Raw genomic sequence first — 20,444 nt, forward strand, 5'->3', positions numbered from 1 at the left:
CCCATGCAATCAGATTCAAAGTCTATTTATTGGGCTGCATTACATTGGCGAAAGAAAAGTTTTTTGTTGTGCAAACGCACCTGTAAAAGTCAACGTTAAGTTACCGTGCGTGCACGCGTGCGTGACGTGAAGAAGGGACTTTGTCCCACCAATAATCCCACTGTCCAGTCCCCTCGCCATATATAAACCCTGGCGACCCATGAGTCCGGAGCGAGAGAAGATCGAGGACAAAGCTTCATCTCAACTTCCAAGGTCTGTTGTGCTTCTTATCGCGGGAGTTCCGTGTCGCGTGCTGCCCCACGTCTGTTCCCATGCTCTCTGGCCTCGTCTGTCTCGTGGCGAATCGTCTGTTGTTGTTTTTCTGTTGGATGTTTTTGAGTGAACCCCGATGACACCCCCGTGTGATACAGAATTCGGCAGGATGCGAATTTTTTGCGTTTTTACGTGGCTCATGTTGACAACATCTTTAACGTGCTCAAATAAAGATGCACATAGCAGTTTTGCGACATCCACCGCGAGATGAGAGCCTCTTCACATCGCGCGGGGGTTGTTTGATCACACGTCACCACGCTCTCCACTGTGGTGGACATGTGCAGTGTAAACGTAGGAGCATAGATAGTATAGTACAACAGATGTTGGCAACACTGCCCTTTGCTACTACACTGCCCTTTGTAGCGTATACGTAGGAGCATAGAAAGTATGGTACAACAGATGTTGGCTACACTGCCCTTTGCTACTACACTTCCCTTTGCAGCGTAAACGTAGGAGCATAGAAAGTATAGTACAACCGATGTCGGCTACACTGCCCTTTGCTACTACGCTTCCCTTTGCAGCGTATACGTCGGAGCATAGAAAGTATGGTACAACAGATGTTGGATACACCGCCCTTTGCTACTACACTGCCCTTTGTAGCGTATACGTAGGAGCATAGAAAGTATGGTACAACAGATGTTGGCTACACTGCCCTTTGCTACTACACTTCCCTTTGCAGCGTAAACGTAGGAGCATAGAAAGTATAGTACAACCGATGTCGGCTACACTGCCCTTTGCTACTACGCTTCCCTTTGCAGCGTATACGTCGGAGCATAGAAAGTATGGTACAACAGATGTTGGCTACACTGCCCTTTGCTACTACACTTCCCTTTGCAGCGTATACGTAGGAGCATAGAAAGTATAGTACAACAGATGTTGGCTACACTGCCCTTTGCTACTACGCTTCCCTTTGCAGCGTATACGTAGGAGCATAGAAAGTATGGTACAACAGATGTTGGCTACACTGCCCTTTGCTACTACACTTCCCTTTGCAGCGTATACGTAGGAGCATAGAAAGTATGGTACAACAGATGTTGGCTACACTGCCCTTTGCTACTACACTGCCCTTTGCAGCGTATACGTAGGAGCATATAAAGTATGGTACAACAGATGTTGGCCACACTGCCCTTTGCTACTACACTGCCCTTTGCAGCGTATACGTAGGAGCTTAGAAAGTATGGTACAACAGATGTTGGCTACACTGCCCTTTGTTACTACACTGCCCTTTGCAGCGTATACGTAGGAGCATAGAAAGTATGGTACAACAGATGTTGGCTACACTGCCCTTTGTTGTGCGGAACTTTGCATCGCTGCACGGCCGCCTTTGACAGCCTGGCGTGCGCGCTGGTCACCCATCCAAGCACGATCCACTAGCCAGGCTCAAACACCGCTTAGCTTACGAGACCTGAGAAGATGTGGGGCATGTTGCGGGTGATCAAGTTCAAGTTCATTTATTAGGTATAGCCCTGTGAGCCATTCGGCTCTTGAATCGGGTGCAACCGCAACAAACAAAAAACAAAAACATGAACAAGAAAACATCTTAAAGTGAATATGTGACTAAGTGCAAACAGAAAATCCAAGAAAAGACAGCAAAATATTGCAGAAAAAACACCGTACACCAACGCTGTGTGCAAACATCCCAGTGGGATGCAAGTCAAGCAACAACAACCACAAGACAACTTAGATTAAGGCCATCAGTCTTACTCCGTACTACAACAGACAAACATGGCCAAACTAGTAAACTTTTCGAAATCACCAAAATAAAGCAATGAAACAGTGATCATAGGAACTGTGACGGAATTTTCACAATAAACGACAAACAACATGTACTACCAAAACCCTGCATGGTGATGATTATGATGATGCCATAGAGATCCATGTATATGAGTGGCTGAAGAAGAATATTGTAACACGTCTCGATCGTATAGACAGTAAAAAATGTGTCACGTTTTTCAAATATATTTATTAAAATTTATTTAAATCTATTTAAGACCGGAAGCAACAGGAGAGCTTCACCATTCTTGCCCGATGAAGCTGATTGTAATTATCAACGAAACGTCGTACTCAAATTTAAAAATGCTGTTGATTCTCTCTTCAGGACACCGGTTGGCTAAATAAGTTAATTATTTTGTCCTTTAAAAAACCTGACACATTTTTTACTGTTTGGCCGTGTCGGGTGGTGGAGGGTTACGACACATTTACAAATAACGCGATCTGACCCAAAAAACCTATATTATGAATAATATTGGTCACGAAAGCCTGCGTGTTAAAATACACATGTGACATGTTTGTATACAAACACCTGCGTGCAAACACAACACGCGTAACACACCTGCGCACAGGTACCTGTGTGCGTATGCAAATACCTGCACCACATGTTGCATGAACTACAAAACACCTGCACACACACACACCACATGCAGCACATCTGCGTCTCGGTAAGGCGGCCACTTGCCCGCGGCCCCACGATCTCATCTCATTATTGACCCCCGGAATGACCTCCCCCATGCTCCTTGACACCCCCAGGAGCCCTTGGAGCCTCCAGGATGGATGTCGAGATGAAGGGGTCAGACTCGAGCCAGGAGATGCAGGGCTCCGTGCTCAGTTTCCACGACATCGGCTACAGCGTCACCCTGTCTAGTGGCCCTCCCTGGCATCGCTCGTCCCAACGCAAGGACATCCTGGTGAACGTGAGGTGAGGCGGACTAAGGCTGGGGCACGCCCGGATGGATGTCAGCGAACGGGGCAGTATTCCTGCCATCGCTTCTGCTCCGATTTCTATCCGATGGTTTGTTTTTCCCCCGCTCGGATTTATAATCGCTTCATTGTTGTTGTACCAGTTTTTATGTTATTGTTGTACCAGTTGTTGAACCAGCTTTTTTAAATGTAATTGCTTTTTTAATATTGGTGACCCAGGTCAGACCATCCTTGCTTCTTGAGTTATCACCTTGTTAAACAAAACAACCTTGAACCCCTTCCGATTTAGGGGGAGGCTGCTGGTTTGTATTTATATATATAAAAAAGCTCAAATACATGTTTAACTAAAATGTTCTAAAGCAACACGAATGGCTTAAAGCATTCGTGACTGCGGGAATTCATATTCTTGGGTCTTTCGGTAAAGTCACGTAGATAGGTTCAAAGAAAATAATCAAAAATAACAAAACAAACTACGACGTTTCAATCGCAACACAAGCGGCCGTCTTCAGAAAGACGTCGTAGTTTTCTGTTATTTTTTCTTTTTTCTTTGAACCTATCTACGTAACTTTACCGAAAGAGCCAAGAATATCAACACGAATGGCTTTGAAAAATCAGTATGCGGCAACAGAATTCCAAAATTATCGCCTCTTCTTCCACGCGTCTGTCCCACTCATGCAGGTGTTCGGCTGTACTTGCCAACCATCTCCACTCTGCCCCGTCTCCACGCTGCCCCGTCTCCACGCTGCCCCGTCTCCACGCTCTCCCTGTCTCCACGCTGCCCCGTCTCCACGCTCTCCCTGTCTCCACGCTGCCCTGTCTCCACGCTGCCCTGTCTCCACGCTCTCCCTGTCTCCACGCTCTCCCTGTCTCCACGCTCTCCCTGTCTCCACGCTGCCCCGTCTCCACGCTGCCCTGTCTCCACGCTCTCCCTGCTCTCCCTGTCTCCACGCTGCCCTGTCTCCACGCTCTCCCTGTCTCCACGCTGCCCTGTCTCCACGTTCTCCCTGTCTCCACGCTGCGCTGTCTCCACGCTGCCCTGTCTCCACGCTCTCCCTGTCTCCACGCTGCCCTATCTCCACGCTGCCCTGTCTCCACGCTCTCCCTGTCTCCACGCTGCCCCGTCTCCACGCTGCCCCGTCTCCACGCTCTCCCTGTCTCCACGCTGCCCCGTCTCCACGCTGCCCTGTCTCCACGCTCTCCCTGTCTCCACGCTGCCCTGTCTCCACGCTCTCCCTGTCTCCACGCTGCCCTGTCTCCACGCTCTCCCTGTCTCCACGCTGCCCTATCTCCACGCTGCCCTGTCTCCACGCTCTCCCTGTCTCCACGCTGCCCTGTCTCCACGCTGCCCTGTCTCCACGTTCTCCCTGTCTCCACGCTGCGCTGTCTCCACGCTGCCCTGTCTCCACGCTCTCCTTGTCTCCACGCTGCCCTATCTCCACGCTGCCCTGTCTCCACGCTCTCCCTGTCTCCACGCTGCCCCGTCTCCACGCTGCCCCGTCTCCACGCTCTCCCTGTCTCCACGCTGCCCCGTCTCCACGCTGCCCTGTCTCCACGCTCTCCCTGTCTCCACGCTGCCCTGTCTCCACGCTCTCCCTGTCTCCACGCTGCCCTGTCTCCACGCTCTCCCTGTCTCCACGCTGCCCTATCTCCACGCTGCCCTGTCTCCACGCTCTCCCTGTCTCCACGCTGCCCCGTCTCCACGCTGCCCCGTCTCCACGCTCTCCCTGTCTCCACGCTGCCCCGTCTCCACGCTCTCCCTGTCTCCACGCTCTCCCTGTCTCCACGCTGCCCTGTCTCCACGCTGCCCTGTCCTGTGCCATCTCTCTTTCCGCTCCTCTGGCCACCGTGTCCGATCGCACCCCCCCCCACCTCTTCTTCTCCCATCCTCTTCTTGATCTCTTTCCTTCCACTTGCATCACTTGCCACCTTCTGACTCGCATCATTTTCCTGTTGTCTCTCAACATGACCGATCATTTAAAAATAATCTGCCTACCGCCCAACACTGTCCGATAGTTACAATTACTCGTCTCTAGAGGGCAGCCCGACCTATGGAAAGGGTGAATATACCCCGTCGACCCGCTTCCCCACTCAACATGCAAACGTTGAACCAACGTTCCATGTTGCCTGGGCCCCTCCTTGTTTGACCTCTCCTGTGATGGTCTCCCCCTTTCACTTCGTGGCCTCGAAGTAACGCGATCGGATATACCTGTGTCCTGTACATACATATAGAGCGGTGGACAAAGCCAATCGGCCTGGGTTGTGATGAGCTCCAACTCCCAGTGCCGGATTAAGCTCATGTGGGGCCTGTAGCATATGCTATACTGGTAGGAACCTCCTGGTTACACCAGCCCACAGGGGATTATTGTGTCCGTCCGTCCGTCGTACAGCTATACTGCTATACACTACACTATACACGACTCTATACACTACTACATACGTTCAACCCCTTACAGTATCAGTGTCTACCTTATTACAGACCAATTCAGAACTTATTGGTCACCCCGTGTCCTTATAAATCTCCACGTTCATCCTACAAAGTCCCACCACAAGGAAGAAACAGACACATTTTTTTTCATTTTTCCCGTATTGAAACGGCTGTACACAATATGGACATGAAAACTTAATTTTCCAGCACAAGCATACAGGGTTAAACCGTGTGGGTTCACAGCGATGCATACCAGACAGAAGTGCCCGGGCCTACAAGAACCTGAAACCGGCCCCAATTGCTACCATGCATATTTTTATTTCGTGACAATTTGTAGATTTAACCTTCGCCGAAGTGTGCTTAAGTCAGACCATCTTGACTTCCACGAAACGGTGAACAGAAAAAAATAATACAGAGGCATTTTAGTCAATGAGCACCCAGATCTTAATAATTAACACAGTCAAAGGCTGGAGGCCCGACACGCGCCCTCCCCTCTTGCCTAAACCGGCCCAGCCCAGGGCACTCGGCAAACTATGTTATCCAAAGGTGCCCTTCTGGCCACACGAGTTAAATGAAGTCTCGATGATCCGCCCTAATGACGAGGACGGCCACGGATGATTCAAAATCGTGGATAATCCAAAACTGTAAAGTTAAGGTAATGGAGTTGCTCAGTGATACAACTGTCTGTGTTTAACATTTACACAGTACACTGCTTACATGGCCAAGTTATCCCTTGGTCTCCACGAGCTCTCACCTGGTCTAAATAAAGGTTCTGTTTGTGTGTCTGCGTGCGTTTCCCAACAGTGGCCTCATGAGGCCAGGAATGAATGCCATCTTGGGACCGACCGGCAGTGGAAAATCTTCGTGAGTGAAACTGCGAACGCTCCGTTACTTTGCGTACATCTCCTTCGTAAGTGGAAAATTACAGCCATCGCCACAGGAGGCTGGTCGTGGCCACATGACCCAAACTATGGACTATATAACTGAACAATTGTAGTCTGCGCTCCTTTGAATGCATTAAGCTCCTGGACAAATTGCAATGCGCAAGAATAGAATGAATACAAAAAGGCACCTTCATGGGTGTCCAGGTGATTAAACCTATTAAGATCCTGCAGTAATGTAGACCCTGGGAGCAAGATTTTGTCAGTACAATGCTGGATGAGGGCCTCGCCACACCGCCAGGATAATGGGAGTTATGCCAAACTTCACCGATCGTGCACACGCTGGTCACTGCGGGGTTGTGAAGGTGGGGTGCACAGATGGAGCATAGTACAGAATCACAATGGATTTTGCATGCCAGCCCTCTGCTGCTGTGGATGCTGTCATCCACATTGCTGTATGAGCGCCGTGGTGGTGAGATGTTAACTCCCTTGCCTGGTATGGTGGAGGTTGTGGGTTGCATCACGACCTTGACGCCTGTTTATTTGGAGTTTGCGTGTCTCTCTCCTCGTGGTCGCGTGGATTTTTCTCCGGATCCTCCGGTTTTTCCCTCCACATTTAGAAACACGCATTTCAATTATTTGTCTGATACATTTCCACATGATAAACCACTTCGTTGAGCTATCATTTTCCATAGCCAGGTCGCTTGTGAAAAATATCTATATAGCTCAGTGGTCCTTACCCGATAAAATAATGCGTAGTTTAGTTTTTTAGTTTGATTCTATAGATGTATGCACTTTAAGCTTCTATTACACCGTAACCAACCGTGCTAATCGGAGGTGCGATTGCTGATGCCACTGCTCCCCGCTACTGCTGCTGCTGCAGGAGATGCTGCCGATGTCGCCCCTGCCACGATAGATGCTGCCGTAGCTTCAGCCTGTGTAACGACTCCGACGACAAAGTAATATGAAGGGCCACTCTTATTTAAATAACCCTACTAAAGACTTTACACAATAAGGGACCCGAGGCTTCGTTCTTGTCTTCCCGCTTGTATCTTCCTCCGAGCGTCCCCACTCCTCGTGCTCTCCCCTTATATCTCCCTCGGCCCCCTTTCTCGAACCTTCTCGTCCTTGTTTTTACCTTTAGCCAATTCATGTCCGTTCCGTTTAGCGGATCCTTTCCGCATTCCCTTTCAACCCCTTATTCTGCAATCCCTTTAAAAGTTTGCCTCCCGACCAACCACCATGGAGGCTTCTTTCTTCCAATCGGAGACCGTTTGTTTATTTTTAAATGGCCGTTCGGCTGCATATGGCTTGGGGTAATTTTTCGGTCATTACGCTTGTATGGCCTCGCTGCTCTCTGCGTGCTCAGGCTGCTCGATGTGCTGGCCGATCGGAAAGACCCCTCGGGGCTCACGGGCGAGGTGCTGCTCAACGGGGACCCCCTGCCACACGACTTCAAGTTCATATCGGGATACGTGGTGCAGGTGAGGGAGACGCCCTACATCAGGGGGTGGCCAACCTGTAACAGACCAAGAGCCATAGAGTACCCATGAGTGTCGCAAAGAGCCACGTGTACATAGATATAAGTGTATATCCATAATAGAGGTTTTTGGGTTAGATCGCATGAATATAAATGTGTTTGTTAAGCCCGCCACCAACCGACACGGCCAATTAGTAAGGTTTGTCACGTAAACAGAACATGCCAATTCGCGACGCGCTAACCGCTACACTCCCGCCCCCACACCTACCCACACCCCACACCTCAGATTAGCACGGTTGGCTACGTATGGTGCGAAAGAAGTTCAACATACATACATAGTTACATACACACACATCTTTACACATAAACACAAAATCGCAGAAATAAACCACTGCTACTGCCGCCCCTACTGCTGAATGCCACTCCTGTTGTTGCTGCTGCTGCCCGGTGCCGCAGGACGATGTGGTTATGGGCAGCCTGACCGTGAGAGAGAATTTCCAGTTCTCGGCCGCGCTGCGTCTCCCGACGTCTGTGAGCCACACGGAGAAGGAGCAGCGCGTGGAGAGAATCATCTCGGAGTTGGGACTCACCAAGGTGGCCGACTCCAAGGTCTGTGTCACCCACGGGGATCCGCCACAATGTCCACCACGTGTTGCCCGAGGTGCCAACCGCAATGTCTACCGCACCGCCGAGACGATGCTCGCGATTGGTGCGGTGTCATCCAACTCATCAACCCACGTTTCCACTCCCAGTGTCAACCTTGCGTCACCAACGGGATGTCACCCACGTGTCACCCGGGGTCCCACCCACGTGCCACCCACGTGTCACCACACGCGTCAGCCGCGTGTAACACACGCACGTTACCGGCCGGTCTCAGCCAGCTGTCACGTTGTCACCCACGTTGTCACCCATGACTTCGCGACGTTGCACGGGATGGCGCGACATCACCCGCTGCTGTCACCCGCTGCTGTCACCCGCTGCTGTCACCACATGTTGTCCACCCTCCCCGCGCCCCCCACCGGTCGTCAGGTGGGCACGGAGCTGGTGCGGGGCGTGTCGGGCGGGGAGCGCAAGCGAACGAACATCGGCATGGAGCTCATCACGGATCCCTCTGTGCTCTTCCTGGACGAGCCGACCACGGGACTTGACTCCAGCACCGCCAGCGCCGTGCTGCTGCTGCTGCGCCGGTGAGACTCCATCCCACGCCGGGGGTTGCCTCCACGAGGATGGCTGTTGTCGGGCGCAGGTCCCGGTGTGTCCCAGGTCGAGTCTGGGTGTCTCGGCCTCGCTGTGCGCTGCGTTGCATCACTATCTGAGTAGTTAACCTCGCATTCAATAAACCTTCAGAGCCAGGGTGAACATTCGACTCCAACGTATTTAATGAATGAAACGAGGTAAAACTTATGGAAAAACACAGCACAAAAAACAGAATCTGTTAATACTTGAAATATCAATACAATGAATGAACACTGCAGCATCATCACATTGTCTTCGATAACATGAATCTTAACAATAGGTCCTGGATGGACCAGGCACCTACATTAGCACTGAATAGCTATACAACATGATAATAAGCGACTGTGTTAAATAAGGTCACTTTGTGTAATCACCATACTGCAGCCTAAATGCACAGTGCTGCATATAACACTGAACTGTGGATGAGATATTTCTTCATCCTTGCTCTCAAAAACGCATTAACCTATCTACGTGACTTTACGGAAAGACCCAAAGAATATAACATTCACAATAATGCAAGTGGCAGTCTTCGTTCTTAACTAGGCCCCATATTCATCATAACAATTTAACAGCATTATAAAGGCATTTACAGCATTATAACGGCAATCCTAACATTATAACAGCATTCTCAGTATTATAAGAACATAAACAAACTGCAGACAACGCTTCTTAAGTCCTGCAATGAACAGATGCACCCATCTTAACTGAGACGTGAATTGTGCCTCCATTTTGTACTCTATGGAAAATGGCTGACACCCCTGCCTGGCCTCGTGACTTAAAGACCCTTAACTCGTAATTTCCTGGTCACGTGACCAAACTCAAAACCGTCATATCAGAAAGTCCCTGTGTAAACATACCCCCATATCTGCCGTGGGGCAGAACACCCGGTGTTGTCGGAGGAGAGTCCGGGTGTCCACATGTGGAGTACGGGTGTTGTCGGGGAGAGCCCGGGTGTACACATGTGGACTCCGGGTGTTGTTGGGCAAAGTTTGGGAGTCCGGGTGTTGTCCTCTTGTCCGCTCGCCCGCCCTGCGAGTCGCGGTCTCTCGCTCGCCGTGACTCGACTCTGGCCTGCAGGCTCTCCCGCCGCGGCCGCACCATCATCTTCTCCATCCACCAGCCGCGCTACTCCATCTTCCGCCTGTTTGACAGCCTCACGCTGCTTGTGAGCGGCCACACGGTGTACCACGGCCCCTCGTCGAAGGCCATCATTTACTTCAAGTCCATCGGTGGGTGGGCGGTTGGGTGGGCGGTTGGTTGGGTAGGCGAGTGGGTGGTTGGTTGGGTGGGCCACAATTATTGTAGACATCTCCAAATGGAGGGTTGATGACCATTGCCTTTGTAATGGCTGTGATGATGACCGTAATAATGTCAACAATAACATGACAATGATGAGTGATGATGATAATAATGATGATCAAGATGTTGATGTCTTTGATGATGATGAGAATATTGATGGTGATAATTATCATGATGACGATAATGACGATGATGATGATGATGTGAGTCAGGCTACGAGTGTGAGCCGTTCAACAACCCGGCCGACTTCTTCCTGGACGTTCTCAACGGAGACTCCACGGCGGTGATGGCAACTGCAGACACGGCCGTCGACACCGGTTGGTCACATCACCCACATCGTCACATCAACACATCGCCCACATCAGCCACGTCACCCACATCACCCCCATCGTCACATCAACACATTGCCCACATCGTCACATCAACACATCGCCCACATCGTCACATCGACGCGTCACCCACATCGCCCACATCATCCTTACCTGATCAAATAAAACAAGAAAAAGGTCGTGCGACATCGCCGTAACCGCTCACCCAGCAGACGCGGCAGCGGGCGCCGGCTCCGTGTGCAAGCACCTCGCCGAGAGCTACGCGGCGTCGTTCTTCTGCCGGGACGCGGAGTCCGCCCTGCGCGCCATCGAGCTCCGGGGCTCGGAGTCGCACGGCGGAGACGGAGGCGACGGCAAGAAGAGGAAGGGGAGGGTGGGTCGCGCGCTGGCGAGGGACAAGTGCGCCACCTCGTTCCTGCACCAGTTCGCGTGGCTCAGCAAGCGCAACGTGAAGAACCTCATCGGAAACCCGCAGGCCTCGCTGGCGCAGGTGAAGTCGTGCGGTCAGGGGAGGCAGGGGAGGCAGCGCCTCACCTGTTATACTCCAATGAAAATAGCGGTTACGAAAAGTAAAAAAAAAGAATAATCAAATAAAATTAATATTAAGATTTTTCCACTGATCTGTGTTGTAAATGTAATTTCTGTACGACGCCAATAATTTTTATAGTCAAAATCGCCAAATTTGCGGAGCTCCGCTGCAAATACAGGAAGAGACGAGAGGTGAGGCAGCGATGAGCTCAGCCTCCCCTCTGATTGCGCAACCCTTCAGTAACTGAATGGAGCGCGGGCAATAAGCGCGTGCCTGTTACTATCTCAGTATGTCACCAATGTAATGTTTGTAGACCCCTTCATTCCATGTCCTCGCCTTCCATACTCCAGGTAACTTATTTCACGTACTGTATGTGTATAAAGATATTTAGGCTCGCTGGTCTCGTGATGAAACTGCAATGAAAAAGCACCAGGGGAGGCAGCTATCACATCTGCCTCACCGAGGCGAACGTGTCTAACACGCCCCCTCAGTGAGGACACGCCCCTCAGTGAGGCCACGCCCCCCTCAGTGTGTGAATCTGGCTCTGACACTCGTCAGTGCCTCCCCAGCCATTGACCTCACGGCACATCATTGGTTTGGGGGGGGCATCGGCGGGGGGCATCGGGGGGGGGGGGGCACCCTTACTCAGTGCCCAGCCTCAGCCGCAACGGTGCCGAATGCCGCTCCGGAGAATGGTGTTGGCTCGCCTCTTGTCCTTCTTTGGGAGACTGGGCTGGTGCGTTGTGTGGTGCGTGGGGTGTGATGTGGTTTGGTGGTGCGTGGGGCGTGGTGCGTGGGATATGGTGGGGAGTGGTGGTGCGTGGGTTTTGGGGGTGCGCGTGGTGTTGGTAACCTGCATATGTAAGAATATAGAGTACATAAAATGTAATTCCTATGTTTCCGACTTCCTCGATCTTGTCCCGATGATGCTTGACGTCAAGCCAAACGCCGTTGAACTAATCGCGCAACTCTGTTCCTCGACAATTCTTCTCCAACTCACCGGCGCGGGCTGCGGCGGTGATAATCGGCGCGCTGGACGCTCGCCCGCCACGCGACAGATAATTACGCGGCCTAATAACCCTCCCACCCCCCCCCCCCAAAAAAAAACACAATTATGCGACTATAATATAGGGTTAGGATTATCATGGATAGGCGTGCCTTGTAACTCTAGCGGGCAGTGCCGTACGTCCATAAATCCTCGCTCCAAGGCATCCCGGCAGCGTTGCGGAGCACGTCGAGTGAGACCTCAAATCCCCAGGGGGGGGGGGGGGTCTCCGCTTGCCTCCTAGTCTCACCGTGAGCTCTAACGTCGCTCTCCCCGCCGCTCACTGCCGCCGTTTCGCTGGCGACACCGCAGGTCGTGGTGACGTTGGTGCTGGGGCTCGTGGTGGGAGCGCTCTTCTTCGACGCGAAGCTGGACAACGCGGGCATCCAGAACCGGTGAGCGCCGTCCAGCGGGCCCGGCGGTCAAAGCTGCCCATCGGACGAGCGAACGCCGTTGGTTGATAAGCCACAGGGCGATGGTGGGCCAAGACGATTTCCCAACCGGGAATTGAACTCGTGACCTGTCCCAATACCCCCCGAGTCTCCATGCCCTGAAGTGGCAACGCCAGCCTTGCCCTCTCGTCTAAATGTCCCACCGGTCCCAATGCCCCCCCATGTCTCAATTCCACCAACTCTCAATGCAACGTATCTCAATGCCCCATACTGCCGTGTCTCAATGCCTTCCTCCCCACCCCGTGTCTCCCAGGATGGGCTCGCTGTTCTTCATGATCACGAACCAGATGTTCGGGAGTCTCTCAGCCATCGAGCTGTTCGTCCGAGAGCACAAGATCTTCATGTGAGTCGGGGGCACAGAGACACACGAGGGTGGGGGGAGGGGGGGGATGGTGGTGAGCGCGGTATGGTGGTGGCACTCACAATGATGATGCTGCTGATGCCGATGATGCTGATTATAATGTTGATGATGCCGATGTTGATGATGCCGATGCTGATGATGCCGATGCTGCTGATGTCTATGATGCTGATGATGCTGATTATGATGCTGATGATGTCGATGCTGATGATGCTGGTGATGATGCTGGTGATGATGCTGATGATGTTGGTGATGATGCTGGTGATGATGCTGATGAGAATTCCGCCGACGATGACGACGACGCCCTGTGCGCAGCCACGAGTACGTGAGCGGGTACTACCGCGTGTCCGCGTACTTCTTCTCCAAGATTCTCTCCGACCTCATCCCCATGCGCACGATCCCCGGCATCATCTTCTCCTGCGTCACCTTCTGGATGATCGGTAGGGCTCCCTCGCTCCTTCGCTCGCTCACTCGCTCGTTCAACCAAGTCATTCGTTTCTCCACCCGGTAACGTGTGTGTGTCGTGATGACAAAAAAAGGGCCTTCCGGCAATTATGTGGCCGATTATTTTTCTGGAATTTTGATACCGGCGAAAAAAAAAACGGTCTTGTAGAAATGTGTGTCATGTATGAATATGTGCGATCCAGTCTTCTGTGACCAGGTGACGCACATGCCACGTGCTTGACCAGGTTACGTGTGCGTGTCACATATGACCGTGTCGCGTGTTCCGCGTCCCGGGGTTCCAGGAGGAACAAGTTGATGACTGCGCGTGTCACGTGCGCGTCACGAGTGAGTCACGCGCGTGTCACGCTTGTGTCTCGTGCGCCAGGATTCCAGGCGCGAGTGGACAAGTTCTTCATCTACATGCTCACGGTGGTGATGACCGCATACGGCGCCGTGAGCCTGGCTCTCGCCGTGAGCGCTGGCACCAGCGTTGTAGCCGTTGCCAACGTCTTCATCACCGTCTGCTTCATCTTCATGATTGTACGCCCCGCTCGCTCGCTCACCCACCCGCTCAATCACTTACCCGCTCGATCACTCACTCACTTACTCACCTGCACACTCGATCACTCAACCCACCTGCCCACTCAATCACTCATCTGCTCGATCACTCACTCACCTGCATACTGCTCGATCACTCACTCACCCACTCGATCACTCACTCACCTGCATACTCGCTCACTCACCCACATACTCGCTCACTCACCCGCATACTCGCTCACTCACCCACTCAATCACTCCCTCATTCACCCGCATACATGATCACTCACCCGTTCGATCACTCACTTGATCACTGACCTGCTCGATCACTCACTCACTCACCTGCACACAAGATTCGTCAAGAAAATAATTGTTAGCATTTGTCACCCAGGGTGGGTAACAAATGGGAAACGTTTTGGGCCACTGGCTCAAGGTCGAACGCCTGACATCGCACGTTCACGCTCCTTGCTCCGTGCGACCCCACAGCTTTTCTCCGGGTTCCTGGTGAACCTGCCCAGCGTCATGTCGTGGCTGAGCTGGCTGCAGTATCTGAGCATCCCTGGCTACGGATTCACGGTGAGTGCGGCACCAGGCGGTGGCACCAGCGATCGGTCGCGCTCGCGGACCTCAGAAGCTGGCGACTGAACTGCTCTCCGTGTTCCGTCAAGCGCGCTTGATGGAACAACTTTACTCCTGTCGGTTCCAAACGCGTTGTACAGCGTGTACACGAAACACAGGGAATGGCTTTAAAAGTTTATAATCTCCTATCGATGTAGATGCCACTGATTCATGTTCTACAGATGTAGATGCCACTGGTTCTTCACGTTCTGCAGATGTAGATGTCACTGGTTCTTCATATTATGTAGATGTAGATGCCACTGGTTCTTCACGTTCTGCAGATGTAGATGCCACTGGTTCTTCACGTTCTGCAGATTTAGATGCCACTGGTTCTTCACGTTCTGCAGATATAGATGCCACTGGTTCTTCATATTCTGTAGATGTAGATGCCACTGGTTCTTCACGTTCTGCAGATGTAGATGCCACTGGTTCTTCACGTTCTGCAGATATAGATGCCACTGGTTCTTCGTGTTCTGCAGATGTAGATGCCACTGATTCTTCATGTTCTGCAGATGTAGATGCCACTGATTCTTCATGTTCTGCAGATGTAGATGCCACTGGTTCTTCATGTTCGGCAGATGTAGATGCTACTGGTTCTTCGTGTTCTGCAGATGTAGATGCCACTGGTTCTTCACGTTCTGCAGATGGAGATGGCACTGGTTCTTCTTCAGTGGCATCTACATCTGCAGAACATGAAGAACCAGTGGCATCTACATCTGCAGAACGTGAAGAATCAGTGGCATCTTACGACTTTCGGCCCGAACAGGCAACTTGGACATACGGACAGGATTATTTGTATCTCTGAAGGGTCGTAAGTCGAACCTTCATAGGTAGAGGAGTCCCCGTATTCCAAATCCTCACATCTGCAACAGTCCCACGGACCACTAAACAGCGGCCGTGCGGGATAGGGTCGCCAGCTGTCAGCGGTTTGACCCGAACAGTCGGGGAATTTGACATCCGTTCTTTGGGTGGCAGCAATGGATTCACACCGAGATGCGGTGACTGGCACCGGCGTTGTGTCGATCTTCGTTACGGAACAACAGACGTGTAGGGCGGACTGAGAAACATGGGCCGTCCGTGTAAGTGTTCGCCGTTGTAACTTTGCCGACCCGACCACACGGGACACCTGCGAACAAGAGCTTCATAGCTCATCGGATTCCTCCTTCCAGCCCAGTGTGTGCTCGAGTGTGCTGCGATCTATTGCTGGACGATGTTCGAATTTGTCTCTGTCATTTTTGGTCGACCCAGGCCGCCCTTGTAAGTGAGACCGCGCTGGTCCGTTCACGCAAAAGAAGCGCGACCTTCACTGTCCCCCACGCGATGCGATCGGCAATGTCACGGCGGCGCCACGATCATCATGAGGTCAGCTGCCCACAACAGCCGTCGTCACCCCCCCCCCCCTAATCTCATCGTCAGGGCCTCCTCATTAACGAGTTCACGGGACTCGAGTTCCTGTGCCGGGGAGGAGAGAACGCCACGGAGCCCGAGCAGTGCCCACCAAACTCCAGCGTCCCGCTCGGCCCCGTGTGAGTACCCCAGCAGCGGAAACAGCATGACGGTGACGGCGACAGCAACAGCCGAGACGACGAGAGACAGACGAGCCCTCGCCATTCCCTAGCAAGCCCCGCCCATCACCTCCCGTCCAGCGGCACGCGTCGGGAACAGATGCGAGGCATTTTATCGCGACGACGTTCACGCGACACGATTGGCCACCGATCAATCGGCAGAGTCATCGACGGCTTCAATGCGCGTGGAACTTCTTTCGCGCCGTACGTAGCCAAGCGCGCTAATCCGCCGAGAGCCCAGCTCTCACGAGCGTGCCCTTTAGTTACCCCGCAGAGCGCAGTGTGACAAACTCCATCGTTGTACTGTACGTCTGTGCTCCCCACCTCCAAAAAAAAGCCGCACTGACCAGCCTGGTGAAGTATGGTCAAACAATCCCCACGACCCGCACGGTGACCATCCGACAAGGTCGGGGCTACTGGGGGATGAGTGGTGGTCGCGATAGGGGCGGCGGCGTTGGCGATGGTGGTGTCGTTGACATTGATTGCGTTAGGAGTGGTGGTAGCAGTCGTGGTGATGGTGTTTGCGGTGGGCTTTGAGAGCCGTATGGGAGGTGGTGGGGCCGGAGGCATTGGCAATGTTGGTGTTGATAGCATTGGTAGTGGTAGTGGTGGAAGCAGCAGTGGTAGCTGTCGTGGTGTCGTTGGCGGTGTTGTTGGTGATGATGGCGTTGGTGATGCGGTAGCGGCGACGACATGAGTGGTGGTCGTGGTCGCGGTGTGGTTCATGGCGACGGCAGTTGACGGCGGTGCACTGTGACCCCCGTGGTGACCCCCGTGGTGACCCCTGCGGTGACCCCACGTAGGTGCACGGGGGCGGAGCAACTGTGCCGCCTGGGCATCAGGACGGACTCGTGGAGCCTCTGGAAGAACCACGTGGCGCTGGGCGGCATGATCCTCATCCTGCTCACCATCGCCTACCTCCGCCTGCGCTTTGTGCGCAAGTACACGTGACCGCCCGCTCACCCGTCTACTCACCCGTCTACTCACCCACCTGCTCACCCACCTGCTCACCCGTCTACTCACCCACCCACTCACCCACCAGTTCACCAGCCTACTCACCTGCCCGCTCACCCGTCTACTCACACGCCCACTCACGAGTCTACTCACCCACCCGCTCACCCGTCTACTCACCGGTCTACTCACCCACCCGCTCACCCGTCCACTCACCTGTCCACTCACCTGCCCGCTCACCAACCCGCTCACCAGTCTACTCACCCACCAGTTCACCCGCCCACCTACCCACTCACCCACCCACCCACCCACTCACCCACCCGCCCACTCACCCGCCCACTCACCCGTCTACTTCCTCAACACGCTCTCCCAACGATCCACATGCCACAGAGAAGCATGGCGTTTGTATCAAATGATAAACGCCACATATAAACGCCATAATTGTGCGTACGTGCGTATGTACCGTGTATATATACGGGAGAGCGAGGAGTGTACGCAATGTATCTCTCACGAGATCACCGCTGCGTTTGTTGTTTGCTGATGAGCTCGAAGCGCGAGGGCCGTTTGTCATCAGCGTCGTTTTCGTCGCACAAAAGGGGGGCGATCGCGAAGGTGCCGCATTTCGCACGGGAGCAGGGACGCCGCGGTGGCGAGGAGACGTCAACGACCTCGCCTGGTGTGCAAGAGGTCGCGAGTTTAAACCCAACCCTGACGCCTGCCTGTATATTTGGAGTTGGCACGTTCTCCCCGTGGACACGTGGATTTTTCTCCGGGTCCTCCGGTTTTTCCCTCCACGTTTAGAATGACGCGTTTAAAGTATTTGGCTCCTATCAATGTCCACGCGATAAGCCACTTCGTTGGGCTATCATATGTGATAGCCAGGTCGCTTCTGAAAAAGAGCTATGCAGGTCTGTGGGCCTTACCTGGTAAATTAAAAATTAGTTAAATAGTTAATAAGAGCCTGCAAATTGAGGAACTTACCAACGTTGGACCAGGATGCCGGCACGCATGTGTAATGTGAGGTTATATCCGGGTCGTTGACGGATTACAACTCATCACGATGATTGGCTCTGGCGGTCCTGGTCCATAGCCAATGGGGGGAAGCCTAGGGGTGTGGTTCTGACGTAATGGAAAGGTGACAGCTGTTTATAGAGGATTGGTTCTGCTGGCTTTAGCCACAGCCAATGGGGAGACGAGTCAGGGGCGTGGTCCCGGGAGCCAACGGTGGAGTCTGGAAGATTCCATAGAGGCTAACCAGGATTGGTGGAAACGTACCACGTGACCCGGGTATTAAATAGGGGTGGAGACGAACAACACGTGGTCAGAACTGGAACAAACGAGGGGGAGATGCCACGCGAGAGCGGGGGTCCAGGCTGCCACGTGGTCCAGGCTGCCACGTGGTCCAGGCTGCCACGTGGCTGCGCGCGTCTCTCTCTTTCTATCCCTCTCACGCTGTCTGTCAGCAGCGTGAAGGAGTGTTGTAATGAACGACGAATAAAGACCGGATTCCAGAAGTCGCTTCAACGACCTTTATTACACATGGACGACTGATCTTTAACAACTGCCGTGGTCAATACACGCCACATGTATTCAACATTGTGGCTGATGATGCTGTGTGCGACGATGATGACGTCACACCACAGTATTAACCAGGGCGGCCGCCACTGGTCTCGGCGAGCGCGCCACCGCCCGGGCCGCGTCACTTCAAAGACCGGCAACGAGACGACAATCGGTGAATCCCCACCGTTTAATCACGAACGGCGCAAGCGGAGAGCAAAGCAAAACATTTACATACTCACAAGCCACGCGGGGCCAACAATTAAAAAAAAAATGTATAATCTTCAATTAAAAAAATCTATATCGACGGATAAAAAAAAAAAACGATTTCAACTCCGGCCAAAGAATAGGATGACCGGCGGCGTCGTCGGCAGCAGCATCGTTGGTGGTGGAGTCAGCGGGGGGCAGTGGTGGCAGAGGGGGGGGAGCTGTGGGGGTGGGGGGGGTGGCCTGTGGATCGGCGTGAGAGGCAGCCGAGTCTCGCGACTCTGTTTCCAGGAGGATCCTGCCAAGTTTTCGTAGCGGGAGGGGGCGATGCTGCTGCTGCTGCTGCGTAAACCCAACTAGGTAGTGTGCGGGGAACGTTTCAGCCTTAGGATGTTTTGGCCACTGCCAGTTGCATTGTGCAAGCTTTTTTAGTTTGTATCCACGGGTAGAAATTGGAGAACCCAGAGGAAACCCACACAGAATGCAGCGGGAGAACATACAAACTACACAGAGGCACCCCAATAGGAAACCCAACCCAGGTACTTCTTGCTGTGAGGCACAAGCGTTACCTCCGCGTGACCGCCCTGCCCGCTAGCAACTATCGTCTCACCACCGAAGACTAAACAGTGAACCCAATAGACTCACCGACTCGCTCATTTAACCCATGGATTCTCAATACAGTGCAACAACGTGGACAAAGTATGATAATTGGTTTTTTACCCTTTTATTTGGCAACAAAACTGACATCTTTTTTACAAGGAGTCATGTTTGCATTGACTACAATATCTGTGGTCAGAATGCAAAAAAAAACACAACTCTGATAATGTATCCACTGTTTTTGAAATTGATTGGTCCACACCCGAGACAGCTTTTCTTAGAGCCTAGTCTCACATGGTGTTGGACCAGATGATGCCAAAAGGCACACAACTCAAAAACAATGCACCATCAGAGTATGAGAGCTCGGGGTAAGCATTTGCACCATTGGAACCTCCTTTGCCAGTAGCAAAATATGATAATTGTTTTTTTACCCTTTTATCTGGCAACAAAACTGACAACTTTTTTACAAGGAGTCATGTTTGCATTGACCACAATATCTGTGATCGGAATGCAAACAAAAAACACAACTCTGATAATATATGCACTGTCCTTGAAATTGATTGGTCCACACCCGAGACAGCTTTTCTGGTGTTGGACCAGATGACACCAAAAGGCGCACAACTCAAAAATAATGCACCATCAGAGTATGAGAGCTCGGGGTAAGCATTTAAAAAAGGTGTCAGTTTTGTTGCCAGATAAAAGGGTAAAAAAACAATTATCACATTTTGCTACTGGCAAAGGAGGTTCCAATGGTGTGGACAAAATACTTTGTTAGTTACCAAGGCTTGGACCAGAATCTGAATCTTTATTTATCCTGGAGAAATCCAGTGAGCTATTAAGTTTTTTTTCACAGATGTCCAGTTCAGAAGGAAGCAGGGCACGGGTTTAAATTCTCAACTAAGACCCATCAAGACCAGTTACACAC

At 52.3% G+C, this 20,444-nt stretch overlaps 1 protein-coding gene across 2 annotated transcripts; it reads left to right on the forward strand.

Moving 5' to 3' along the window:
- The first annotated feature begins 175 nt into the window (after positions 1-175).
- LOC133354349 (broad substrate specificity ATP-binding cassette transporter ABCG2-like) lies at positions 176-18,672 on the forward strand. 2 transcript variants are annotated; one of them, XM_061571122.1, is made up of 16 exons: positions 176-252; positions 2,839-3,007; positions 6,239-6,298; positions 7,685-7,799; positions 8,252-8,404; positions 8,825-8,982; positions 10,109-10,260; positions 10,543-10,647; positions 10,869-11,149; positions 12,546-12,628; positions 12,939-13,028; positions 13,359-13,483; positions 13,873-14,027; positions 14,511-14,600; positions 16,059-16,168; positions 17,011-18,672. In XM_061571122.1, the coding sequence occupies exons 2-16, from the start codon at positions 2,859-2,861 to the stop codon at positions 17,156-17,158; spliced, it is 1,974 nt and encodes a 657-aa protein (XP_061427106.1). In that variant the 5' UTR covers positions 176-252; positions 2,839-2,858; the 3' UTR covers positions 17,159-18,672. The 2 variants fall into 2 exon arrangements, with proteins under 2 accessions (XP_061427106.1, XP_061427107.1); XM_061571123.1 differs by having other exon boundaries at positions 10,872-11,149.
- The last annotated feature ends 1,772 nt before the right edge of the window (positions 18,673-20,444 follow it).

The sequence above is a fragment of the Lethenteron reissneri genome, chromosome 47 (assembly GCF_015708825.2).
Source record: "Lethenteron reissneri isolate LAM-NWPU_2019-01 chromosome 47, ASM1570882v1, whole genome shotgun sequence".
Taxonomy (NCBI): Eukaryota; Metazoa; Chordata; class Hyperoartia; order Petromyzontiformes; family Petromyzontidae; genus Lethenteron; species Lethenteron reissneri.